The 27971-nt window shown below is 49.7% G+C and overlaps 1 protein-coding gene and 1 pseudogene across 1 annotated transcript; both read left to right on the forward strand.

Moving 5' to 3' along the window:
• Positions 1-190: 190 nt before the first annotated feature.
• On the forward strand, positions 191-27948 carry MECR (mitochondrial trans-2-enoyl-CoA reductase). Its single transcript, XM_046663304.1, has 10 exons — positions 191-398; positions 12963-13060; positions 13524-13655; positions 18267-18410; positions 21136-21238; positions 22337-22439; positions 23429-23502; positions 25912-25972; positions 26116-26188; positions 27587-27948. Exons 1-10 carry the CDS (start codon positions 223-225, stop codon positions 27745-27747), a joined length of 1125 nt encoding a protein of 374 aa, XP_046519260.1. The 5' UTR covers positions 191-222; the 3' UTR covers positions 27748-27948.
• Positions 1648-1738, forward strand: LOC124240514 (uncharacterized; annotated as a pseudogene).
• Positions 27949-27971: the final 23 nt, after the last annotated feature.

The raw sequence follows: 27971 nt of genomic DNA on the forward strand, positions 1-27971 counted from the left end.
GGAATTCCGCCACGGCCTCAAGTCCCTTCACCGCCCAACCCTCGCTCCCGGTGCAGTTTCACCAGGCGGCACTGCGCGGGCAGCGGCGGAGGATGGCCCTTTAACAGGAGCAAGGGGCGTGGCCACGCGACGGGGCGGGGCGGGACGGGGCGGGGCATAAGCGCGCGGTCGCGGGAAGATGACGCTTCCGGGACATCCAGTTCTGAATTGACTGGAGGGAGCATGTGGGTCTGCCGCGCGCTGTGCGGGGCTCGAACCCCTGCCCAGCTGCGGCGGACGCTGCTGCCTGCTTGGGACCGCCGCCGGCCTGCTGCCGCCTCCTACTCCGCCTCTGCCGAGCCCTCCCGGGTCCGGGCGGTGGTCTATGAGCATCACGGGGACCCGGCCAAGGTCGTCGAGTAAGAGATGGCGCCGAGACGGGGCCAGGGGACTGGGGTTCCTGGAGGGTTTTAGGACGGGCTGTGGAGAAGGGGAAGTGAGAACGGAGGGACAGGGTCTGGGGAAGAAGGCAGAGAATAATAGGACCGAAACTGAAACCCAGGGCATGTTTGTAGCTCAGAAAGTCTGAGCTTCGAAGAAGTTGGAGACCGAGAGGCACGATTATAACGGTAATAGTAGCTGATGTTTATTGATCGAGTACTGTGTTGATCGAGTACTGTGTGTCAAGTAATCTCTGTGTAAATGGATGCTCTCATTTAAGCGCCACAACGACTTTTTGGGGTGGGTACTTGATTTAGCCGCGTTTTGCAGATGAGAAAACTGAGGCACAAGAGAGGTAAAATTACTTGCCCAGAGTCACACAGCCAGTAAGTGGCAGAGTCGGAATTTGAACTCAGGTCTGACTGATCTGCCCGAGTTCCTACCCTCTATTATTTTTTGAAGGGGAATTTCAGAATACTTTTACATCCATTTGGATCTTCACTTCTCAGTAAAGTAGGCCAGAGATCATTGTTTTCATTTTAGAGAAGGTGAGGGACTTGTCCGAAATGATACAGCTAATAAAGATTGGAACAGGGATGGGAATCCATGGCTCCTGACTCCTATCTCATGTGATTATGTGATTTCCTCCCCACTATGCTGTATATGTGCTTTTAATAAGTTAAAAAGAGCCCGTTTTGGAGCCATACAGACCTAAGATCCAATCAGGCTCAGCCTCCTAGTAGCTATTTGATCTTGGACAAGTCACTCAGCCCCTCCTAAAATTCAGTTGTATCTTAATCCATGATTTTTGCATGTGGCTGATAAAAACAGTATGTGAATTGTCAGCCATTATAAATTTGCACATAAGTGACTACAGCTATTCAAAAGGGCTCGGGGGTCATTTAGTGGAGCCAAGGTGAAAGCACTGGTCTGGAAATCGGAAGACTTGGGGTCAAATCCTTGCCCTCCATGTCCTAGCTGTGTGTTTGGCAAGTTACTGAGGTTCTCTGAGACTTGGTTTCATCGTGTTTGAAAATGGAGACAATACTCTCATAGCTCATAGTACTAATCATCTGAGATCAGTCTAATACTCTCCACCAAAAAGCACCGCTTACTCTCCTGCGCTCCCTTATTTACAACTCTTTGATCCCCAGCAAATGGTTTGATTGTTTTCCAAAGCATAGGTAAACGGAATTATTTTCATGATTAAAATACAGGCTGGAGTGCTTGCTTTGGCAGCAGGTATACTAAAATTGGAAGATTAGCATGGTCCCTGCACAAGGATGACATGCAAATTTGTGAAGCGTTCCATGTTTTTACTTTTAAAAAAAGATACAAGCTAGATGTCTTGGCAGCCCGAGAGGATACGCCTCAGATAAATTCAAGGTCATGCACTCAGCAGAGCCACATCCACCATTAGAGCAACTGGAAAGAATATTGAGAAGACACACCAGGCAGTAAACCCTAAAGTGTATGTTGATCATAGGTAATAAGTCACCATGTTGGGAAGACATCTCCTTGAGGACTGCGCTATGATGAGCTGGTAAAGCTCTGGGGAACACTCCTTTTCTAGGAATGCCCCCCTAAACGGGAATAATGTAGTGCCTCTCTCACAGGCTTGTAATTTATGTGTCTGGTGCAGGACCTGCCACGAAACAGTTGCCCCAGAAATGTTGTTAAATCTGTATCTAGGGGCTGGCCCTGTGGCATAGTGGTTAAGTTCAGCACACCCTGCTTCAGTGGCCCGGATTTGCAGGTTTGGATCCCAGGCGCAGACCTATACCACTCATCAGCCATGCTGTGGTGGCAACCAACATATAAAGTGGAAGAAGATTGGCACAGATGTTAGCTCAGGGCTAATCTTCCTAAGCAAAAAAAAAAAAAGTCATGTCAATAAGAAGTGCACCTTTTATTGAGTTCTATGATGATGAGGAAGGCATCTCCAATGTTCAGGGACCCTGAGGAAGGCCTGGGAAGGTTAGGTAGCTGAGTGCAGTTGCCTCCTGATTGATCCTCTTGTCTTGGAGAGCCAGGGAGGCTGGAACAGACTGGTTGCAGATGCCACATAGGCAAAAAGACAGCTCTGCTGTCTCCTTAAGTGGAACTTCAGTAATGTCCCAGAAGTTCAAAACATGATGCTTCCATGAAGCATTGTATTCAGTGTTGGCTTCACATCTCGGTCACCTGTGACACTTTTGGAAACTGCATATTGCCAGGCACCACCCCTGAGGTACTTGGTAGGTCTAGGATGGCCCTGAAATCGGTGTTTTTTAAAGCTGATTGACTCTGATGCCCAGGCCAGAGGTGAGAACCATTGCCCTGTGGATATGATTGTCAGGCAGGCAGTAATTCTCCCTCTGCCCCGGAAGCAACTTTCCCTTCTGACCTAGATTCAGGCGCCTTGACTTGTTCAAGGATGGACTGAGGCCAGAGGCTGGGGTTCTCTTCTTTGTAGGCATGTCTTAGCTGGTTTAGAGTAACCACACTGTCACGGAAAGTATCAAGTGTCCTTTCAACAGCCTGGTGACTGGGTATGTGGGTCAGGATACACCTGGTAGGGTCATGGAACTATGCAGAGTCCAAGCAAAGGTTTCTCAGGCTGCAGAGTCCAAGCAAAGGTTTCTCAGACTGGCGTGATTTGCAATGCTTGCACTGTGGGCGGATGCTCTGGGAGCAGCAGGGAGGGAACGAGGACTGGTCTGCTCTGGTCTAAGGGGCTGCAGAACTCCTCAAAATGAGGCCTCCAGGGATCTCCTGTTCTCACATCAACATCCTGAACGGCGCTGTGTTCATTCCTGTTGACCCCCAAACCTTCTAGCTGTTCTCTACTAAGCCTTTTTCCCTGGGCTCTTAGAGTTTCTTTTCCCCCCAAAATGGATTCCCCTAAATAAACATTTGGGCCTGTTTTATTTAAAGCGTTGAAGTGCTAATCTAAGAGAAGTAAGAATGTGCAGGAGAAAGTGACAAACATGGCAGAATTAGAGACATTCTAGAAATTTCAGAAGTCCCCACAGCCATTGTCCCTTGTGCAATGTTCCGGAATCTCTATCATATAGTTCTCGGAAACTCCAGCTTCCTCTTTCCCTTTGTTCCTGAAAGTCCCCTTTCAGAACTTTGCAGCCTCTGGGTCTTATGGTAAAACAGCTCTCATTTATTGTATACATACCATGTGGCAGACACTGGGCTAAGTTCTCCACATATATTATGGAATTTAAAAATCATAGTAACCCAGTTTGATCATTATTATCCCCATTTTACAGAGAAGGGAACTGAGGCTCAAGAAGCTTGAAAGTTACTTGCCCAAGATTATACAACTAGGATGTTCCTTTATTAAAAGTCCTTGATATAGACATAGACCTGAAGAAACAATGACAGTCATCTCACATGTTTCTTTGAGAATGAGATGGAGTATAACATTGGGAATAAGATAGGTCAGAAGAGATGAAGGGGAAATTGTAGGTCATTCAGGTGCCTCAAACCTCTCTTCTTCCTAAGAGGGCAGTCACACCCTGGGGATGGCGGTAGGAGTCCTGTCCTCTGTCTCCTCCTCTTGTCAGGATCCTGAAGGTTTCATAGAACAGCATCCTGGTCAGCACGGCTTTCTCACTTGTCTGCTGTAGCACAAAATGAAACAAAGCTGGGGCACCCTTGGACACACACACGTTCTCCTAGCCAGGTGGAACTGGGGGGAGCAGATGGTAGGGACCCAGACTAGGCAGGCAGTGGGTTCTCTGTTAACTCTCAGGGGATTTCTTTTTTACAGTTGATGTCAGTGTTTAAAACTGAAACTCTATGCAGGTGACTTGGTTTTTAAACCAGAGTTATAGTACTTGGAAAAAAATTTAACCTTCTGCTTTGGCACTGTGTTGAGAATGGGGATTTTATTTGTTTGTCTGTCTATCTCCTGGAGTTCTTTATTGTGGTCATGAATGAAGGAGGTGGGAACAGAACTCACTGATGTGGTAAGTTAGGCAGCATTTATTCTTTGAGGTCCTACTAAGTGCTAGGCACTGACGATGCAGAAGCGAGTGGAGTCTTTGCCTTCAGGGACCTCATACTCTAGTCCAGGAGACAGGCGACCATAGTCCAGTGGGGTAAGTGCTGTGATCGGATATGTTTAGAGTACTACGGACACGCAGGAGAGGGGACCTAACCCCCTCAGCCTGCTCATAGAATGCTTTCTCTGAAGACACCAGGTCTAAGTTGAGTCCCCAGAAGATCAGGTGGGCAGCATATGAGGAGAGAAAGTGTAGGAATGGTCCAAGCAGAAGAACCTGCATGTGCAAAAGTCCAGAGGGAGGGGCCAGCCCGGTGGCACAGCGGTTAAGTTTGCACGTTCCGCTTCTCGGCGGCCTGGGGTTTGCTGGTTCAGATCCCGGGTGTGGACATGGCAGCGCTTGGCAAAAGCCATGCTGTGGTAGGCGTCCCATGTATGAAGTAGAGGAAAATGGGCATGGATGTTAGCTCAGGGCTGGTCTTCCTCAGCAAAAAGAGGAGGATTGGCAGTAGTTAGCTCAGGGCTAATCTTCCTCAAAAAAAAAAAAGTCCAGAGGGAAGAGAAAACGTGGTGTGTCTATTAACGAGTATTTATTGAGTGTCTCCAGTGCACTCAGTATGCATTCCTGTGAGGCAGGTATCTGCTGAACCAGGCTCAGATGGGACTAGCCTGAAGTCACAGGATTCCACACCCTGTACCACTTGTACATTACTTTCCCTCTGGGCCTCACACGGTGGGGTATAGAGCCAGGCCTTCCACCCTCGTTTTCTCATTCTTGCCTCTGAGGGTGAAACTTGGCAGGCACGTCCCCAGGGACTTGCACAATTGACAGGGGATTTCCCTGTGTCCAGAGTGGGAGGAATGCTGCCACCCAGTGCAACGCCAAGTTATCATGATTGTCTGGCCCTCTCCTAGCAGCTCTGCAGCTCTCTGGGATGCTTCCAAGCCTTCCCTACCCTGAATCGGGTATGAGGGATCCTTGTTTTAGAGGAGAAAAAGCAAAGATGACACGAGGTTTGTCTGTGGCTCAGGTCATTGGGGATCACCCTCAAGAACACCGGCCTGGGTTCTAGTATCAGCTCTGCCACTCATTAGAATGAGGAAATCACCCCACGCTCTGTTCTTTTCAGTTCTTCTTTGATAAAATAAAGGGGTTGACCAAAGTCAGCAGTGGTAAACTCGGGCACGGGAGCTGTGTCTACCCCCACCTGTCTTCTGTGCCACTGATGAACCTTCACAGCTCCCTTTTCACCCCAAAACCTGCACACCTCTTTACCCTATGCTCCTCAAGCAACACTCTTTCCTGCCAAGATAAGATGAGGCCTCCACATCCTTCTCAATATAATATTGCAGCCCCAGAAGTGTTTATGAGACATGAATCTTCTTTGATCCAACACTTGTCCAGCTCTGACAACTCTGAAACTGAAGCAGGCATTGGACTGCTTGCCCAACAGTGGTTGCTCCAGCAACCCAGGGAGCAACGGTGTGGCTAGAAATCTGGGGTCTTGGGCACAAGATTTCACCAAGGGCCCCCTTTGCCCTTGGTTAGTTACACAATCAGCAGCCCACCAGGCAGGGACTGCAGGGTCATCTTTGTACCTGTCAAAGGGACAAAAGCAGCTGCAGACAGGGCCCTGCGCCCTGCTGTGGCCCAGTCTTGTTCTCTGGAGTGACAAGAGAGTTAGGCCTCAGCAAACTAAGCAACAGAGACTCTGCAACTCCGTTCAAGTAAGTTTCCTGATGTCAGCAGATGTAGAATGCTATGGGACTTACGAGCTTTCTGGTAATCTTAATTGACAAGAAGTAGGGGATAGAGAATGTAGGGAAAGGGTTTCTTTGCCAACCCTGGGAGAAACTTCCAGAAGTTGCCCTAAGTCTCTGATTCGCTTCCATTCAAAATGCTTGTGCTAAAGAGGAAAAAGTCCTGAGTGGTGGGACAGCAAGATTACTTTGAGACGGGGAAGCCAGAAGAGGCGCAGCAAGTGGGTGTGCCTGGCACACCAAGAGGCATGGAATGTATGAGCTTTGCTCAGGGAAAGGAGCTCTCCCTGAGAGCCCAGAACTCCTTTAGAACCCCGCCAACTGAGGCCGCCAACATCCCCTGCTGGGGGGCGAGCTGTTACAAGCTGTGAGCTGAAGAACTTCATTCCTCCACAATTTCCCGGTTGTGCCCTGCTGATTAATTATTAAATCTCAGAACAATGTACCCAGCATGCGAGGCATTTCACTAAATCACACAAGGCGGCTTGTTTGTGACCATGGGGATTGCAGACAGCCTGGGGAGAGGCACATAAGACGTTGGTTACCTTCACCCAGTGCCCTATTCTTGGCACCCAGGACACACATTCTTGGCTCTGTAATGAGCAGAGGAGAAAGTCTCTGTGGCCTGTGACAGTCTCCCTGCGCATTCTTCCTGCTCAAAATGATATTGACCAGTTTGAGGTGATTGAGTGGAAGAGGCAAGATAAGTACAATGGCTGCTAATTAAATGCAGAAGGCAGGAAAGATATCTTAGCAGAGCTGGCTAGTGCCCGCCTTACACAGCAAGTAGAACTGAGCCAGTCCCCAGAGTACTGGCCTCTTTTTCCCTCCTCTCAAAAGGCTCTTTCTTCTGCCTGCTTTTGTCTCCCTTGTAGTTCATGTGGCATCACAGGTGTACAGCCTCAGCCTCAAAGGAGCCATTGTGACCTTATCCAGTCTGGGATCTGTCGAGTGAGGACAGTGGCATCCCTCTGAGTTGCGTGGTGCCGTTACACTCACAGGGGAAGGCCCTGAACAGTCTCAGGAAGGCGACTTGAGATCTCGCCAGGCTGTGTTTGGGTGCCTCGTTTGCAGTCCATAACATAACCACCGGTTCCTCTGGTGAGTTTAGAGAAAACAAGGAAGAAATTGCTCTCATTACACCAGAGGTCCAACTCCTGGAATTCAGACTCACCCTGCTTTCCTTCCTGTCTTGGCAGAATGGTATCCTTGAGGACACTGTTGGAACTGTCTGCAGGATCAGCAGTGTCTGTGGTATTGATGGCATTCCATGGGGCAGGCTGGGGCTGGTCTCCCTGGTGAGACGCAGCTGGACCAACACACCTCCCCCGGGGCGAGCAGCGTGTGTCAGGCCTGCCTGCTGCCCTCACCCACCTGCGTGTGCAGCTTCAGCTTTCCATCTGCTAGACCCTGGTCCCTGTCCCACTCTCCTTCCCTCCCACTTCTGTGAATTTCAACAGGCCGGAGCAGCTAGCCTCCCAGAAGACCAAGAGGAGAACTGGGAGCCAGTGGTAGCCCATTGCAGCGCCTCTCAAACTGCTGTCTGGGGGCAGGCAGTCATCCGGTGTGCTGTCAAAATAGTGTTCCCAGCTGAGTGAACTCCGGAAGCTCTGGATTACACAAAGCCACATGGGTTTCTTTACTGGAGGACTGCTCAGAGCTTTTATGATTCTCATGTGCAGTCTGAATCTTATAAAGGGGGTTTAGTAGGCAGTGTTTCCCAAACGAATTGGACCCTAGGGAATACCTAATAATCTCTCTTAGGACGAGAATTCCACAAACACGGTGTAGGGGATGCTGGCTTAGTGTTCAGCAGTCTGAGCTTTGGAGTCAAGCTTAAGACTAAGCCTTGCTGCTTACTAACTTGGGCAAGTTACTTAACTTCTCTGAGCTTCAGCTTCCCATCTGGTAATTGAGGTGGTAACACCTTCCAGATAGGTGTTTTGAGGACCAAACAGCATCGTGTATATAAAATGTTAAGCACGACGCCTGGAACTTAGTCAACTGTCAGCGTTAGTTGTCATTTAATTATCCAGCCCCATCACCCAGAATAAGTTTATCTGCTACCTAGACTCCCACCTGTACACAGACTCACAGCTCTGTGTGTCCAGCCCGGAGTGCTCTCTGCTCCATACCGTTCCGCAGGTCTCCTCCTGCAAGCTTCAAATAGAACACCTTCCTCCCCACTCCAAACCGCTCTTCCTTCTTCCCTATGTCAACAGCTTGCCCAAGCGAGAAGCCTGGGAGCCATCAAAGACTTCCCACTCTCCTGCCATGACGTTGGTCACCAAGTGACATCAATGCCTCTTCTTATTTGAGAGACTCCAGGTTATCGAACCCTCTCCATTCCCACGGCTCCAGTCCAGACTGCACCTGTTGCCTGGCCTACCATAGGGCCAGATTCTTTGTCATTCTCTCTGGCAGGAAAGCCTTCCTTCCTCTCTTGGTTCACCCAGTAAACTCCTGTTTATCCTTCAAGCCCCTACTAAGGTATCACTTCTTCCAAAGCCCCTTTGCTAGCTCTTTGTTTTCTTCCTCCAGCCGGTTAGACACTCAGTTGGCGTTGGCACACAAGCCTGCCTCTGTGACAGCACTTCTCCCAGCGTTGCCATGTATGAGTGCCCACACCATCAAGCTCCCAGCCAGGGGATTTTAGTTTTTCATGCTTAAACCCCTTGGCACAGTACCTGGCACATAGTAGGACTATCAATAAATATTTATTGAGTTAATTTTACTAGAATTTTCCCAAAAGTTGCTATCTTCCTTTCAGTGATTCTTTTCAGAGGTATGGCCAGTCACTTGTTTCAAAGGTTTCCTGGGATATTCCTACAACTGATAACAGCTGCCATTTCTTCAGCATCTCCCATGTATCAGATACTCTAGCAAATGCTTTCTGTACATTAACTCATTTAATCCTGTGAGCTGGGTTCTAGTGTTCTCCCCATCTCACAGATGAGCATTTTGAGGTTTATCTAGCTGGAAAATGACCAAGGCCAGATTCAAACTCAGGACTGCCTATTCCATATGCCTAAATCCATATTCTCCCCTTCATCTACGCACTGAAATCTACTTGTATTCTCATCTTGACTGGTCATCTAGGTTTTTAAGAAGAGCAATTTTATTGCAAATCTGATCTGCACTTTCCTGTGAGGAAAAGAGCCATAGGTTTTTGTGCAGACCAAACTCTCTTAAGGATAATCTCCATTTTATTTGTACCCATCCTTCAAGGTTCTTTTCCTAAACAGCCCAGAATAGGAAGAGCAAGTACAAGCCTCAGTAGCTGAGTCCCTGTGGTTCGTGTCTCTTCCCTGACTCCCTAAATCGCTGGCACTTTTATTCTACATTTTCTCACTAGAAAGAAAAGTTTGGTCATTTCTTGAGGAAGCATTCATGAGCACTGTTTTGGTCCCTGGCACTGTGCTAAACACTGAGTTAAGACTAAAAGTTCTCTCTCTGAGCTCACAGTCTAACAGGGAGACAACACACACGCACACACCCCTTCTGACTATAAAACTAGGAGGTAAGTAAAAAGAGCACTGAACTGAGTCTGAAAGACCTGGATTCAAATCCAGATTCGTGTCTCCAACTCCGAAATCCAAAACCTCTGAACACTGACAGTTGTTTTTGTTTGTTTGTTTTTCCATAGCTCGTTTGGAGGCAAAACCTGATCTAATATGAAGTTTTTATATGGTCATCATTCATCCCACTTAGTGTGAATACTCGTAGGTTTTTGCTGCAGAAACAGTGTGTCTGATCCCAGAGTGCTGCCCCTGCCCCATGGGGTGTAGATGATACAGGTTCAGGACTCCAGAGTACATCTTGCCCCGAGAGTTGTGGAAAAGGAATGTGAACTTAGGCCTTGTTATGATCAGTTGAAAAAAATGTATGAAGAGACTTCGTAAACTAAAAAGCAATAAACTCGTGTAAGATGGTCTTAAATGGCACAGTCACCCCTTCTCTGTAATGGGAGCACTGAGGATGGAGCAAGTGATTTTTTTCAGGGCCAAGAAGAGAGTCAAAAGATGTCTTAGGGGAAGTAAAATTTGACCTGAGTCTTAAAGGGTGAATTGAATTTCTCACTTCGTGGAGAAGCTGTGGAAAAGAAACTCCAGGCTAAGAGAAGAACATGTAGAAAATATGCAGAAAAAAATGTCTTTAAGTAGCTTGAGTGCACGGATTTTGTCAGCTTACAGGAAAATTCTGATTATCTGTCAAAATGCAAGAGAGAAGCAGGTACGGATAATACAAAGGGGCAGCTAGTCCACAATCCATTTGCTCTGGGCAGGATTTTTCTTTGGAATGCAGACTTACACATGTGTTCACAGAGAAACATCGCTGTCCAGCTGATGCCTCCCTGCTTAGCCTGTTGGGGAGGCTGGGGAGCTGCTGACCCCGCTCTTTCTCCCCAGGCAGGCTCAGCAAGGATCAGGCCCACACACCACTCCAGGCTGGTGCTCATCCTGCTGCCCTCGGCTTGGTGTGGGGTCAGCCCCTCACCGGCTGGCTTCTCTAGCATCAGACTGCCAGGTTCAAATCAGATCTGCCACTTACTACTTCTGGGGGCCTTGAGCAAATTATTTACCTCTTTTGAATCTTTGTTCCTCAGTTATAAAATCAGAATAATAGTAGAGAGCTGGCGTGGAAAGCACTTAGTAGAGTGGCTGACTGGTAAGCACTCAAAGAATAATAATTATTATTATTATAAGGACTCTCCCTCCTCCAGCTGTGTATAAATATATGCATTCCTTAATAGTGATCTTAAAAAAAGCCCTTTCCTTATTCTGTCTGCCCTGGTCACCAACTCCTTGCTAGTTAACCATTTCCTGTAGAGTGTTTCTGTTTGGGTTATTTGCAGCTGTTTCTCAGTCATGGTGAGGTGTGGCCTCCCTTACTTTGATCATGATCTAGCACAGGGATTCCCAGATTGGGCTTCCTAGATCCCCAGGGGTCCTTGTAGGCAGTCAGAGGATTCTCAAACTGATTTCAGGAGGCTGGTGTAGAGCAAGGTAGATAAGAGCGCTGACTTGGAAAGTAGGTAGGCCCCGCCACTGACCAGTGCTCCTGCCCTGTGTAAGTGTCCTAATCTCCAGGCACCTCCACTTCCTACTTAATGGAATAGGAATATTAATACTTTCCTCACAGGAGTGTTACATCTTAAATCAGCTCATGTATTTAAAGCCCTTAGCACAGAACCTGGTATATAATAAACACCTCATAAATGCCTGCCACCATTTTTATAAGCAGTATAAGACATTTCTTGAAAATCACACTTTTACCCCAAGATGGAGCCTCGGGTATAATTAAAAGGTCAGATTTCAGGGGCTGGCCCCGTGGCTGAGTGGTTAAGTTCGCACGCTCCGCTGCAGGCGGTCCAGTGTTTCGTTGGTTCTAATCCTGGGTGCGGACATGGCACTGCTCATCAAACCACGCTGAGGCAGCGTCCCACATGCCACAACTAGATGGACCCACAACGAAGACTATACAACTATGTACCGGGGAGCTTTGGGGAGAAAAAGGAAAAAAATAAAATCTTTTAAAAAAAAAATTAAAAAAGAAAAGGTCAGATTTCTGCAGGAAGTGGGTGGAATTGCATCAGCTTAATGTGGTGACTCTGTTGCCTAATGCTGAGAATCTCTGATTGGCTGTTATATGTGCCTTTGGTAAGTAAAAATGAGAATTATTGCTTCACCAGTACAGTTAGGCAGAGAAAAGCATCGCAAACATGAAGTCTTAGGGGTGTGGAGAAGGACAGAACAGGAGTCTCTGGTGATGAAAAGTCACAAGGACCCACCAGTCTAGACACGGATCAGTACCATCTGGTTGGAAGGTCTCCTTTTATAAAAACAAAAGTAAAACACGGACATTGTCGCTGGGCCTCCCTCAAAAGCCCTTTGGTGGGTTTTACCCATTAACCAAAGTTCCAGTGGATAAAGACGTTAGTCCCGTGGTGTCTAGGGCCCACCTGCAGCAAAGGGAGTTCTCACATAGACTTGAAACCGGACAGGCTCTCGGAAGTGATCAAGTGCAAACCACCATTACCCCATCTTACAAGTGGAGGGACAGAGGCCTAGAGATGGGGAACAACTTGCCCACAGTGACACAGCCATTGTGTGGTGGGGCTTCACACCTAAGACCCTCAGCTCTCCGTCCAGTGTCCTTTCTGACAGACCAGCATCCTCACCGGGAACAGGCGTCACTCTAAGGGGTGATTCACAGTCACCCAGGGAGTTCATTCTGAACGAGGCAGGCCATCTCTCTCTCCCCCTCACCCCCTCTGCAACTAACGGAAATGTCTCCTCTCCCCTGTGTGTGCTGGGGCAAAAGAAAACGGAGAACAAATGAGCCAGCCCGGGTTTCCCAGTCATGCCTGTGCATGAGAACTACTTGGGGTGCCCGTATCTGGAGATTCTGGTTCACGGAGGCCAGAGCTATGCCTGAGAATCTATATTATTAGTAAGCACACCAGGTGATTCTTATAATCAAGCTAGTTCTGGAAAACGAGGCTAATCCATGCCAGCAGAAGTTTTAACTATTTCCTGTCCTAGAGCGGGCAGTGGGGTGGAGAGGTCACTCCGGCTTTCCACTGCAGTTAGTGAGAGTGAACCTGTTTCCTGTGCTAATTCCTTACAGCACCTTTCTCTTTCCTCACAGAACCCTCATTCCTGGACACACAATGGCAGCTCAAAAATGTTGCTGCCTGACCTACTTTGGGGAGATGATTCGAGCAAAAGACTCCCAGTCTAGCCTGGGCGACATTAACATCTCTCTTTGGCTCTGTGCTTAGACTGAAGAACCTGGAGTTAGCTGCTATGGGCGGATCAGATGTCCATGTGAAGATGCTGGCGGCCCCTGTCAATCCCGCTGACATAAATATGATCCAAGGTAACCTTGGTTTCTGTGGCTTATGTTAATTGGCTGTTTTGCTTAGCGCCACCTCGCTTCCATCCTCCTCAGGTGTGGGTGTGAAATCCCTGTGATTAGCAGCAGCTGTTCTCCAGATGAGCCGTCTGCAGAGCGTGTGAGCTCTGGCCTCCCCTCTCTGGAATGTGAGGTTTTTTGAGAGTTAGGAAGATTGCAGTGGGGAGAAAATCAACCATTATGACGTGCCTGCGAGCTGCTGGGCTCATTTCACACATTATTTTATCTAATCCCCATAATAGCCATGAACACTAAAGCGTATTATCTCCCTTTACAGATGAAGAAGCTAAGGCTCAGAGAGCTTGGTTAGTTACACAGCTGGTCGAAGGCAGAGCCCAGATCGGGCTTAGGTCTGTCTGACTCCGAAGTCCACGCTCTTTCACTGCCCAGGCTTCGTTGGGTGACCCTCTGTGCTCTTCCCCCTTAGGAAATTACGGCATCCTTCCCAAGCTGCCTGCGGTTGGAGGGAACGAAGGCGTTGGACAGGTGGTAGCTGTGGGCAGCAGTGTGACTGGGGTGAAGCCAGGAGACTGGGTGATCCCAGCAAATGCTGGTTTGGGTGAGTTTCTTCAGATGTCTGCAGCCTCTGTTGTTCCAGATCCTATTTCACCCACACTGTAAAGGTTTGCTCATTGGCTCAGTGTAACTAAGCAATGCAGGGTTTATTATTAAGTTCATACACGTACCTGAAATAGGGATGGGGGCTGGACAAGGAGAGCAGAGATTCTGTTTCTTTTGCTCAGGAGATGATGCACCTGCTCTCTCATCTCCTCAGGCCCCGTTGTGCAGAGCTGTGATTCTCTGAGTCCCTAAATCCCTTAATCTCTGCCGTAAGGTGTGATGAGGAATACAAATAAGACGGCCCCTGCCCTCCAGGAGGTTAAAATCTAATTAGGAAATCTCCAAACTAATAACCCCCGGAAAGGGAGTGCTACAAGGCCAGAGGAAGCAGAGGGCGCCTCTGGCTACCGTGTGTGCACATGTGTGACAGAGAGAGAGTCTTACGGAAGGATCAGGGCTTCATGGAGGAGGCTTCACTGGAACAGACCTTTAATGGGTGAATTTTGTTAGGGAGAGATGAGCCAAAAATCACTGCATTTGGGGGGCCAGCCCCGTGGTGTAGTAGTGAAAGTTCCACATGCTCTGCTTTGGCAGCCCGGGTTCAGGGGTTTGGATCCCGGGTGTGGACCTACTCCACTCATCAGCCATGCTGTGAAGGCATCCCACGTACAAAATAGAGGAAGTTTGGCACAGACGTTAGCTCAGGGTGAATCTTCCTCAAGCAAAAAGAGGAAGATTGGCAACGGATGTTAGCTCAGGGCGAGTCTTCCTCACCAAAAAAAAAAAATCATTGCATTTAGAGGAAACAAAATGAGCAAAGTCACAGAGGTGGATTTGGGCAATGGTGGAAAATCCAGGGTAGCCTCAGCAGAGGATTTGCTTGTGGGAGAGGATTGTGTAAGTGAAAAAGAAGGTCACGTGGGTAGTGGAGCCACATGGGGAAGGCCCTGCGAAAGCCAAGCTAAGAGCTAGGATTTTCTTTGGTCTTTAGTAAGAAGTCATTGGTGAGTTTTGCTTTTTAGCACTTGACAGTTTTTGAGACACAAACATTATACAGATGGATCCTGACAACAGCCACAAGAGGGAAGCAGGGCAGACCTTGTCCATCCTATTGAACATATGAGGAACTGAAGCTTGAGGAGAAGCCTTTCTAGAAACTCAAACAGCAGACTGAAAGAGAACCCATCAGACTCGTCACCTGTTTTTCCTGCTACACTCTAGTGTTAGGACCCTCTGGGTTATAAGTTACAGAGAGTCAACTCAAACTTGCTTTACGAAAAAAAGGAAGAAATTAATTGGTTTTTGGAACTGAGAAGTGCAAGAGATGGAAAGCTTCAGGCACAGCTGGATCCAGAAACCCTAGTGATATCAGAGCTCTTTCTCTTGTTCCTACTAGTCCTCAGATGGCATCTCCCCACACAGTGATATAGTAAGAGCAACAAATATTTATTGACAATATCCTTTGCACCAGGCCCTGTTCCAAGCACTTTACATACATTAACTCAACATGAGGTAGATACTGTTATTGTTCCCATTGTGCACATGAGGCAACAGTAAATGTAAAGGATTCAGCAATTTGCCCAAGGTCACCCAGCCAATAAGTAGTAGAGCTAGGTTTCGAACCCACTGTGATATGTACCTTTCATAGGTGGTGGAAAGCAGCATGAGCTTTACATCATCCTGGGAACAAACAAGCACGTCCTCCACAAGCCATCCAGCACAACCCTATCCATCCCCGAGAAGGGCTCTGACCAACCCTGCCTGGGTCCTTGCCCATCCATGAACCCAGCGTGAAGGGGATGGGGTTGGGCCGCTCTGACTGCCCTGGGTGAGTTTCTTGCCCACCTCTGTGGTAGAGAGGGTGGGGCCTTATGGTTGACACCCCAGAAGTTAGGAAGGAGTAGTTCTAGAAAGAAAAAGGTACCAGGCAGGAAAAACAGTAACAGCAGTCTACTAGAAGCTCCGAGAATTCCGAGAATGCCTCAACCCTCTCCTACAGCCACCTGGCAGTGAAAGAGCCTTGCCACAGGAGCAGATTGAGAGCTGCAGGGATTCATGGGTGCTGACTGGTGTTTTGGGCCAGCCCCCATGCTGAGTGAAGGGCACACAAGATGGGTTAGACACAGTCTCTGCCCTCCAAGTGCTCTTGGCTGGGAATGGAAAAACAATGCTGAATACAGTGCTATATAGTCAGTGCTATAATCCCAGGATGGACACAAAGGCAAGAGTGCCCTGTGTTGGGAAGCATTAGGAAAGGCTTCCCAGAGGAGGGATGCTTGAACTCTGGAAGACTGAGTAGAAGTGCAGCCAGGGGGCGAGGTGAGGAAGGGCTTTCCAGGCAGAGAGTGCAGCATGTGCGAAGCTGTGGTGATGGGAGAAGGCACAGCACCGTCAGAACTGCAGGTAGCTCAGTGTCGCTGGGTCAAGGGTAGGATGAGGGAAGCGAGATGAGGCTGGAGAGGTAGGCTGGGGCCCAGTCGTAGAGGGCTCGCATCCACGATCAGAGGGCGCCTGATGAAAAGTTAAGAAGAGGAATGATTTGATCAGATTGGTGCAGTACAGAGAATGCTCTGGAAGGGCAGAGGGTGGAGGCCAGAAGCCAGTAAGGATGTGGCTGAACAGTTCAGGCGTCAGATGATGAGGGTCTGAAGAAAACAGTGCCATAGGACTGGAGAAGACAGGATGGATTTAAGTGCTAAAGCAGGGGGCCAGCCCAGTGGCCGAGTGGTTAAGTTCGCTCACTCCGCTTCAGCAGCCTGGGGTTTCACGGTTCAGATCCTGGGCGCAGACATGGCACCGCTCATCAAGCCATGCTGAGGCAGTGTCCCACATAGCACAACCAGAAGGACCTACAGCTGGAATATACAACTATGTACTGGGGGGTTTGGGGGGAAGAATAAATATATATATATATAAAAGAGCTAAAGCAACAGGCCTTGGTAATTAGATTTGGAGAGAAGGATAAAGGACGTCTGCCAGGTTTATGGGTAATTGCAGGTGTGGTGGTGGCGATGGTAGCCAGAACAGGGATTTCTCCCTGGAGAAAAAGTGAGTCTTTTAAACCAGGTGCCAGTTGGAGAGGATGAGGATTTTACAATTGTGGGGACTATAATTAACTCAGTTTATTCAGTAAACATATTGTGAGCATCTGCCACACGCTGGGCTCCAGCATACAGCAGTGAACAGACACGGCCTTCTCACAAAGACTGCAGTTTAATAAGAATGGCCATCGTTAAAGTGGTGGGTCCTCAACTGGCCTGATCTTGGTCATTTTTCATGGTACTGAGCTGCCAAGCTGTTGCTGTGCCCGTAGCCAGCTTTTGCCCACTTGCAACCAGTCCCAGGGGAGACCGGGCCAGAGAATGTGCAAACTGATCACTTGTAACTGGAGTTAGAACATAACTCCTGGTTACTGTGGGTCAAGGTCATGAAAGTCTGTGGTCATGAAAGTTTTGTCTAGCCCATGCAACATCTGCCACGTCTCAAGCCACGCTTCCATCACTCTCACTCTCTGCCCTCCCGTGTGTATTCTTGCAGTTCCTTTCTTACATCTGGCCTGCCTCAGAGTCCCTGCATGTGCTTTTTCCTCTTCCTAGAATGTTCTTTGTGTACTTTTTGAGTGACTAGCATCTCTGTCCTTTAACGCAGCCTGTCATCTCCACAAGAACTGTCCTTGACTACCATCTAGTGTAATTCTCTCCACTGTTACTCTCTAGCTCTTTATAACTTATAATGATTGTATTTGCTGTTTGTTTCTCACCTGTTCCACCCCACTGGAATGAAAGCTCCACGAAAGTAGGGAACTGTCTGTGTTGTCCACGTGCCTGGCCCACAGTGGCTTTGAGATAAGTATCCAGAGACGGAAGGGGGGCAGCCCAGATTAGCCTGGTGACTTTCGGCAAGTTGCTCCCTCAGTTTTCTCCCCTATTCAATGAGGAGTTTCAACTCGCTCCCCTAAGGACCTGCTCAGCACTGACATTTCAGGCTTCTTTTGTCTGGAACTGGAATGTGGGCTGGGGCTTAATGGTCATCTCTTTCCAGTTTACAGGATTTTTCCGTTTCCTTTATCGTGTTTGATTTGGGCAACAGCTCTTGGAGGAGGCAGTCAGGCTCTTCTTGCCAATGTCATTTACATATTAGAGTCACCAAAACTCAGTGAGTTAGGAATTTGCTCGAACTAGCAGACTAGCAAAACCAGGTCCCAAATCGAGGCCTTCAACTTCTGCATTCATGCCTTTTTCCACAATACCTCCCCTACCCAAGCTGCCCTAGATGAGAAGCATGAGTTGAAAATGGGGGCTTTCTCAGCTTCTGTTGCCCTGGTGACAGTGTCCCATCTCACCCTCAGAGTCCAGTCGTCTGAGATCCTTGTCCACCTGCTGTGTGACATTAGCTAAATCTAATGGTAACTGATGTGAGAATAACAAAATCTACCTTACATGGTTCTTATAAGGACTCAAAGATACTCCAGAGGATTCCAGGATTTTCTTTTTCTCTGAGCAATCCTTGAAGTCTGCTGTCTGGATGCCCAGTTACTGAGGAGGGGGCACTGGGGTTGAGTGTGGAGCAGGGGCCTTCCTCACTGCCCCGGACTCGTTCCCTGCCTCAGGAACCTGGCGGACCGAGGCTGTGTTCAGCAAGGAAGCACTGATCAGAGTTCCGAATGACATTCCTCTTCAGAGTGCTGCCACCCTGGGCGTCAATCCCTGCACGGCCTACAGGATGTTGATGGACTTTGAGCAGCTGCGGCCAGGTAGGCACCCGCAGGTGGGGGGAGCAGGCCAGGCTCTCCCGACGGGGCCGTGACCCAAATCCTGACCCTGAGGCCACGGGAACTTGCCAGTCAGGGGCCTGGGGAACTTGCCAGTCAGGGGCCTGAGAGGAAGACGGGCCCCTAACCTGGGTGAGTGTGTGGTTGCTTGTGCTTAGAAAGATGTTAGCTTGGTTCCTAGAAAACATGCTGGAACCTCAGGAGGCGTACGCTCTGGGAAACCGCTGAAGGATCACAGTCCCTAGAGCTCGGGATGGAATTCTCTCCTTCAGCAAAAATGTTTCGAGCTGTGCTAAGCTCTGGGGATACAAAGCCAGATAAGACAGACGCAGTCCCTGTGTTTCCGTAAAATGCTGAACTTAGTAGTTCCACTCGGCATTGATAGAGCACTTTCCAGTTCACGTGAGTGCCTTTGCATGCATTACCCCATTGACTGGTGCAGTCTTCAGAGCAGTGCAGCGAGGCTGGTATCATCACTGGCAAACCACCTACGTCCAAACCCCAGCTTCACCTTTCACTGACTGTGTTAACTGACCTCTCAGATCATCAGATTTTGTATCCATAGAATGGAGAATATGGAGTTCTGAGGGTTAACGAAACAGTGCAGTGTAATGCTTAGCACGGTCCTGGCATCCAGTGCAGTAAGTGTGCACTGCCTTTAGTATTCTTCCTTCTTATAAATGAGGAAACTGAGGTCCAGAGAGGTAAATTATTTGAGCGAGATCACTCAGCAAAGAAATGACAAAGCCAGGTGTTTTATTTGGGGTTCCCCTGAAAGCAGAGCCTGAGACAAGGATTGGGGGCAGACAGTTCGCTAGGAGGTGATCCCAGGAAGCAGGAGTGAGGGAGTGGGGAGAGCGAGACAGGGAAGGAGGAGAAGCTGGTGAAGCCTGGTTACTGCTGTGGGTGAGTGGGGCTCAGTTCTGCTGGGGACCCTCTGCGGACCCTCAGAGAACCCACCTCAGCATTCACCTCCAAATGACAGGAGGCTGGGCCAGTTCCCTCCACCTCCCGTGCCCCATCCTTGGAGGGTTACCCTGCACACTGGCATATCCGTGAGCTGGCAAGAGCCATAGAAATCATGCAGTCTAGTTCCGTCATGCTGATGAGGAGACGGAGGCCCGGAGGTGCTGGAGTATGATGAACTTGGAGTGTGGCCACTGCTGCTCGAGGCTGGCTAGCCAGTGCCTGCTTCCTGCAGAGAAGAAATGCAGCTTCTCACAGTGGGACACAGCAGTCCTAGGAGCCTTTGGTGGAGAAAGCCAGCAGGTGTGACCAGGGACCTCTGCTCAAGTCCTAGTCAGCAGAGGCATTAGTCACCTGCATCTCGTCCTCTCAGGCCCTCTGATTTGGGCTGCAGCTGTCATGGACTCATCAGGGCGTTCTGACACCACCCCATCTCAGGTGCCCACAGTGCATCTCCGCTCCTGCCTCAAGGCTAGTGCGGCACGGGCTAGATCAGGGTTAAACTTGTGATCTTGACCCATAGTAAGAATTACATTTTACTTGTAATCCAGTACATAGGCATATACAAATGTATATATAATGGAAACCAAAGCTTCACGGAACATATTTACCCTTCTATGTGTGATACACTCAGCTATTTTTAATTCTGTTTTCCTTCATTTTAACTAAAAAAAAAAATCCCACTTGCAACCCGCTATGTTGATATCATAACCCTCTGCTGGGTGACACCTGTATGCTGACCCCGGCTAAGGATGAGGGGCGGTCTTCCGGGAAGTCCTCTGTCTCTAGCACCAGACCCCTGTTGCCTCCCAAAACCCAGATAGCATATCAGGGGCCCCAGAGCACCTTCCTTGACACAGGGCATTGGACTCTAGTCAGGAGCACCCTGATCGGTGTTCCAAGGACTCCCGTTTTATGGGGAGGAAACTGAGGTTCAAAGAGGTCATGACTTGCCCCGTGTCATTTAATTACAGTCAGTGGTGAAGCTGGGACTCACACCAAGTCCCCCTCATTCCTGAGTCCACCTTTTCCCAATGTGTCACGCTGCCTCCCCCGGTGGTTAATTCCCAAGCTAGGCCTGGGCTTTGACCACAGACTCTGGAGGACCCTGGCTCAGGGGCTGCCAGTTTCTCCAGCACGGCTCTAATCCCATTTCAAGGCAGGGCACCTTTATTAAGCAGTACAGAGAAGGAATAAGGCATGGCCTCCTCAAGAAGCTGCAAGCCATTGATACAAATGGACCTTTATACAAGCGAGTGTAAGATGGGGCAGACCATGAGCATTAGTAGAGACGTCCGCAGAGTGCTGCGGCAGCACGTGGACGGAGGAACCTGGCAGGCTTCATGAAGGAAGCCACGCTTGAGCTGTGCTTCCAAGGAGAGGATTTCAAAACAAAGGGAGAGAGAAAGAGGGAAACACTGCAGACCAAGGAAATAACCTAAGCAGAGACTGGGAGGATGAAGAATATAAAATTACCTACACAGTAGGATCTAAATTACATCCAGTGTAGCCTCTGAGTTGCCGAGTCTTGGGAGGCATCATGGGTGTGGTGGAAGTTTGGGGGGCATTGGGAGAAGAGTGAGCAACATTCCAAGGTGTGAGAAGGGTTGGCAGCCAGGTCTCAGGTCCCCTTGGAACCTGAGGACTCCATCTCTCGCTGTATAATAGGATCTCAGGCTGGAAGCCCTTGACCTATTACAGGTCTCCAGGGCTTGACTTGGGTCTCTTCCTGGCTCCACAGGGGATTCCGTCATCCAGAATGCGTCCAACAGTGGAGTGGGGCAAGCAGTCATCCAGATCGCGGCAGCCCTGGGCCTGAGGACCATCAATGTGGTCCGAGACAGGTGCGTAGGGAGGCCTAATCGCAGACCCCAACTTGGGCCTTTCCACCTGGCATCCCTGCGGTTGCCCACGTGTCCACCAGATGGCGCCCTTGCATAAGCAGGCCCCCTTTCAGCCCGGACACTGCTCGCTAACAGAGGAGTCAGCCTCCAGAAGTCCAGGCGGCTTTTGGCTATAGGATGAGTGAATCTTTGAAATGTAAAGGGAGGGCAGGAAGGTGGTGGAGATGGCCTTACTGACCAGCTAAGAGTTTTTAAGGCTCTTGACTTGTGATAACCCCATGTTTTCAAAACCACAGCTCACATTTGGGGATGTTTTAAGCTGTATTACTCTTTCTGTGAACCGTCTGACCCAGGGCCCTTTTTTCCCTTGCATTTGTGTGGTACTTTGAAGCGCACCAAATACAGATGTCAAGGAGATGGGGCAAGTTTGTCATCTGCGTTACTTATGAGGAAACTGAAGTGTCAGAGAGAAGCAACTTGCTCAGGAAGACACGGCAAGTCCGTAGCAGACGTAGTTTCCTGACTCGTTCCCTTTCCCTCATATCATCCAGTTTCCTGGGGCCTCACCACCCAGGAGTGTGGCCATGTCTGTCATGGAGGTCCAGTCTTAATGGGAGAATTGATTCTCGATTCAGTTCCCTATCCCCTCAGTTGTGCTAACAAAAATTATTCTGTTTGCCTTGGCCAAAGAGGCCCAGAGCCACTCCTGGGCTGGAGGGTGTTTGCACAACACTCTGAAGAGGCCCTTGAAAAGAGACGGGGGAAAGAAGTGGAGTTTGTCGTTTCAGTAGAAGAAATCAGGAAGTGAAATGACTACTCCCAGGGCATGGATGGTTTCTAGCATCCTTGAGCTGGCAGGAGCTATAGAAATCGCCCAGTCTAGCTCCCTCCTGCCAGTGAGGAACTGAAGCCAAGAGATGTTGGAGTATGACAAAACTGGGTGGCCAGTCCCTGCTCACTGCCTGGCTCAAACCCAGTCCGAGCTTCCCACACAGAGTGACCCAGGTCCTCACAGCCGTAGCAGAGGGGCCCTGGAAGGCTTCAGTAGAGACAGCAGGGAGGTGTGACCAAGGACCTTGGATTGTGTTTGGTTTCCAGACCTGACATCCAGAAGTTGACCGACAGACTGAAGAAAATCGGGGCTGAGCATGTTATCACTGAAGAGGAATTAAGAAAACATGAGATGAAAAACTTCTTTAAGGTACCTAGGATGAGGGCCCTTGTGCCTCTGTTCCACACCCATCTCCCTGAAGAAAGTTGACTTGAACTAAGAAACGCTGGGGACTGACCCCATTGTTCCTCTCCAGATCCTCCCTTTGTCTCCTTGTGGAAGGACAAAGCCCATTCCCTCAGCCAGGGGACAGCCTGCATGAAGTGCCCAGATGCTGTGAGGGAAGCAGGAGAGACAGTTTAGGAAATGCTGTGTGATTTGTAGTTGTGAACATCTGTGCTGAGCCACGTCAGCCACACAGCCAACGTGAGTCTCAGAGCTGGGAGAGGAAACTGAGGCACAGGGAGGGTAGACAAAGAAAAGGAGTAACATGGCCTAGGGACCTACCTTACATTTTATCTGATAATCTCCGCAAAAGCTCTACAAAGTGTGATCTGTTTTATAGACAAGGAAACCGAGACTCAGAAAAGATAAGGGACTTGACTGGGACCACATGGTCATGTGTGGAGGAGTCAGGGCTGGCCCCAGGACTCTGAACTCAAAGCCTCTTAACCTTCCAGAACCTCTACCCTTCAGCACCCCTAGTAAGTGACCAAACCACATCTCAGCCTCTTTTCACTAAACTCTGGAGGGACCAGACACACAACCTCACTCGAGAACACACACCTCTCGAGAACATTTCTGAAGCAGTAAATTGGCACATCTAATATAACCCAAGTTGTAAGTGCCTAGAAGAGGTGCATGCGGGGAAGTGAAGTCCATGAAAATTGAATGTAGATGCCTTTTGTCTGTTCTTTTCCAGAGGAGGTAAGTTTTGAACGGAATCCCAAAACAGATAGCAGGATTAAGCTGGTAAAGAAAAGGCCCTTCCTGCGCAGAGAGTTCGAAAACCTGGACATCCCATTTTCTTTGATCCCTCCATCTTCCTAGCACTCGGGCCGGGGAGATGCTGTTTGTAGCAAGCCTCAGGCCCCCATGTAGAGTGCTGGCTCCCTCACTGCAGGTTCCTTGTTTTCCAGGATGTGCCCCGGCCGCGGCTTGCTCTCAACTGCGTCGGTGGGAAAAGCTCCACAGAGCTGCTGAGGCATTTAGCGTAAGTCCCTTGGCTCTGCAGATTCAGTTCACTGGTGCTCTCCAGGCCTTTAGCTGGGAGGACCATCGGTGACCAAGTCCCAATGGCCAATGCGAGCCAAGGCCAGGTCAGCACGCCCCTGAGTAGGAAACTGGGACCAAAGTCGTGTCCTTGTTCTCTGGGCCCTCCTTTCTCTGCCTCCTCCTTTACAGATGACCACCCGGCTTTGTTTTTCCAAGGGACCACAGAAGTAGACTGCTAGGCTCTCTGTGATGGGGGAACAGTTAAGGAGTCATAACCTAGGGGCATCTTATAAAGTCACTTAGTCCTAGCTTATTAGCTTTTAAATTTTTCATTAGCTTTTAAAAATAGATTCTAATTTTGGAGTAACATGCCTATTACCAAACATTTTGAAAGCGTGTAGAAATACAAAGGAAAAGTTAAACACAAAAGTTAGTGTCATCCCACCACCAAGGGGGACAAGCACTGTTGACAGTGTTAACAGTGCGTGTCCTTCAATTCTTTTTCCCTTCAACATAAACTTCTCGAGCTGAAGGGTGCCTGGAAGGACACTTCCAACTAAAGCAGGAACCCCCTCAGCAACATTACTTAGTAAATACTTGCTAGCACTCACTAGCTACGGGGTACAGACATGGCTGAGACACCCAAGGAACCCTCTAGAACTCACTGGCTAGATGGGAAGCTGGGTCATGTGATCGGCGAGTACCCCTCCCACAACCACTGGGCGAGGGGTTCTGTTCTCATCCACATTTATACAAGGTCCAGGGCAAGTGACTACCAAGGTCTAGGCAGCAGGAGAGCCAGGCTTGACCCCGAGTTGCTGTGACTCCTGAGCACACCTCTTCAGCCCTACCCCAGGCAGCCTCCAAGGCAGGCTGTGATCCCCATGTCACTCACTGCAGGAGGAAGCCTTGCGCAGTGGCTCCAAGTGTAGGCCTTGGAGTTGGAAAGGCTGGGTTCAAGACCCAGCTCGGCTGGCGACTAGCTGTGGACCTATGAAAAATGATCCAGACCTCGGTCTGTTCGTCTGTAAAAGGCAGGGGATAGAAACCCCTTCTGCTTCAGAAGTTAGTCTAAGGGACACTGAGGTGATAGAGAAATCGCTGTATGAATGAGGGCTGGGCTTCAGTTTTCTCACCCGCAAATTGAGGGTAATGAAAGTGCCCTTTGGGGTTACTGTGAGGCTTCACGGAGCCGATACACGTGAAGTGCTTGGACCTGTGCCTGGCACTTAGTAAACCTCCGGTAAATATTAGCTCTTCTGCTTAGATAAGTGTTGGGGGGGGCGGGGCTTGATTCCCTAGGAGCGACTATCTGGGGCAGGTGGCGGTTGAGGGGAACTTAAGACCAAAGCACCCCCCAGCCTCAGGGACAACGAGTTACCTGCCTCACACAGGAGCTTCTTCTTGTAGTTTACAAAATCTCCCTTGTGTTGTCCCAAACTGTGCCTCGGATCATCCTTGATCAATAAACTCCTGGGGGCCGGCCCCGTGGGCCGAGTTAAGTTCTCGCGCTCCACTTCAGCAGCCCAGGGTTTCGCTGGTTCGGATCCTGGGCGCAGACATGGCACCGCTCATCAGGCCACGCTGAGGCAGTGTCCCACATGCCACAACTAGAAGGACCCACAACTAAAAATATACAACTATATACTGGGGGGATTTGGGGAGAAAAAAGCAGAAAAAAAAAAAGATTGGCAACAGTTGTTAGCTCAGGTGCCAATCTTTCAAAAATAAAAAAAATTAAAAAAAAAATAAACTCCTAAAAGGGCCAGGGAGTGCATGCGGAGAGGAACACAGGTTAAGGCAAGCATGTGAAGTTCCAGCTTATTAGCTTTTAAAAAGTATATGAGCCTCTGTCCTGTTTGACTGCTGCGCTTGGGTGCGGGTGTCAGACAGCAGATCCTGACGCGGACACTCCTGCAGTGAGAGGCCAGTCGCCATTGTCCTCTGCCATCCACACCATTCCTGAGCCGTACAGCTACTTCATCTCACTGACCCTCCGAAGGAGCACATGCAGAGGAGGCCTGGGCCGCTTTCGACGCGTTGTCCCTGGCCACTTACCCATGAGTGAAGCAGAGCCAGACTGAACTCGGTCTCGAGCTTTTCTCAGTAGCTCACGCTTCTTTGCTGCATCTCATCACAGCCTGACTCTGGTTAGATCAGTGGGTTCCCAACCCTGGCTCAACATCCGGGTCATCCGGAGCAGGGCTTGTTTGTGGTTTTTGATATAGATCCTTGCCTCCTGATACATTCGGTCTGGGCTCGGGCCTAGGAATCTTTATTTTTTTGAACCCTTCCCAGCGATTCTGAGAGCAAGGCTTAGGAACCAGGGTTGGAATGGAAGCACTGTGGTGGGTTCAAGATGTGCCATCTCTGCCTGCGCCCACTCTGTTCTCTCTGGATTCTTCAGGCCCGGAGGAACCATGGTGACCTACGGGGGGATGGCCAAGCAGCCTGTCATAGCCTCTGTGGTAAGCTGGTGGGGGAGACAGGCCTGGGGACAGGGGCACGGACACCACAGTTGTCTAAACGCAGGTGGTGCCCTGTCCCTGGGAGAGAATCTGTACCTTAAGCGGTGCCTCAGAGCCCCACTATGTCCTTCCTGTATCCACAGAGCCTATTCATTTTTAAGGATGTCAAACTGCGGGGCTTTTGGTTGTCCCAGTGGAAGAAGGACCACAGTCCAGGTGAGTGGACAATGGCCTCATTGCCTAGGGTCACACAAGAGGGCAGCGGCTATGAATGGCTGCAGAAGTGACCAGCCACTCTGAGGCCTGGAGAGGTAACTGGGTCTCCAACTTCACAACAGGTTAAAGGAAAATAGCCTCCAGCCATAACTGTAATCAGCAAAGTTATCGGACTAAAGTGAGTGGGTCCCTGGGGGCACAGCATTGAACAAGGCAGCCACTGCCCCTGCCCTGAGAGCTGACAGTGGGGAAGACTGCCATGGAAGACAGCCAAGTAAAGAGAACAGACTCTGGAGCCAGCTTGCCTGGGTTCCAATCCTCCCTCCACCATTACTGGTTAGAGGTTCTGCCGAGCCTAGCTGTGAGACCTGGGCAAGGTCATAGTAGTTTAAGCTGTTGTTAGCCTTGTTTGACAGAGGAGAGACTGAGGGCCAGAGTGCTCGGGTCACTTGCCCAGAGTCGCCCACCTAGGCAGTGGTGCAGCCAGGCTGTGAACAGTTAGTCTCTCTGACTCCGAACCTGAGCCAGTACACTATTCTTCCTCTCCTGGAGGACTGGCTCCCCAGAGTGTGACCCACCCCACCAAACTGAGACTGAAGAATGACATGGAGTTATCCAACCGGAGGGGAGGACAGTCGTGGTGTGAGTAGGATGTTTCAGGCAGAAAAACTAGCATGTCCAAAGGCCCATCATAGGGAGTGGGGAGCCGGACAGATGGGCTGTGACCAGATTATGAAAGGCCTTATAAACCTTTTTAAGGAATTCAGATTCTATCTGAAAGGCAATTGGGGAGCTATTGGAGTGTTTTAAGTAGGGGATATGATTAAATTTGAATGTTGAGTGAATTTATGTCCATGAAAAAACACTTCTCAGCTAAGGCCTTCACTTCTCATTTTCCCGTACCATATTGGGTCCTTAGTGGGAGGGGCTCTGGGAGGAGATGTTGGCAGCCTCAACTCTTGGGGTTCTCAGGAGTCCTGGGCTCTCAGGGAGAGCTCCTTCCCCTGAGCTAAGCTCCTCTGTTCCGTATCAGCAGGTGTGCCAGGCACACCCACCTCCCCCCAGTGCCTCATCCGGCTTCTCTGCCTCAAAGTAACCCTGCCCCTCCCACCACTCAGGACTCCCCGTCACACCCCAGCAGGTTCTATAGGTCTAAGCCAGCATAGTGCCCCCTCTGCCTGCCCATCATCTCCTGGGGCCGCCCCCATGCTCCTCTGTCCCCACCATGGCTCTCACTGTCCTGAACACAGGCAGGGACCAGGCTGTCTCCCAGCCACCCTCCGGGCTCTTGAGGGTTTCCTGGCGCTCAGCGCCAGCTCCTGATGGCAGAGGTGGCCCGTGTGCCATCTTGCTGAGCCCTGCTGCTGCTCCCGTCTGACCTCCTTTGACCTCCCACAGAGCAGTTCCAGGGGCTGATCCTCACGCTGTGCGATCTCATCCGCCAAGGCCAGCTCATGGCCCCCATCTGCTCTGAGCTCCCGCTGCAGGACTACCAGCGTGCCTTGGAAACCGCGATGCAGCCCTTCGTATCTTCCAAGCAGATTCTCACCATGGGATAAGGCCAGAGGAGCCAGAGCCAAGTGGGTGTGAGATGGATCAGCAGGACTGGTTTCGGGCCCCTCAGTCAGGGCCCTCAGCCTTCCCCAGGCTGCTCCTCTCCTCACTGTCACTTCCGACCAGAAGAACTGTGAAGCCAGCCAAGGCTTTTCCCAGGGCCAGCCTCAGGGTATCTAATAAAGTCTGAACTTCCTAAAAACAAACAAACAAAAACCAATAGAAGTCA

This window comes from Equus quagga, chromosome 5, assembly GCF_021613505.1.
Source record: "Equus quagga isolate Etosha38 chromosome 5, UCLA_HA_Equagga_1.0, whole genome shotgun sequence".
In the NCBI taxonomy this organism is placed as follows: domain Eukaryota; kingdom Metazoa; phylum Chordata; class Mammalia; order Perissodactyla; family Equidae; genus Equus; species Equus quagga.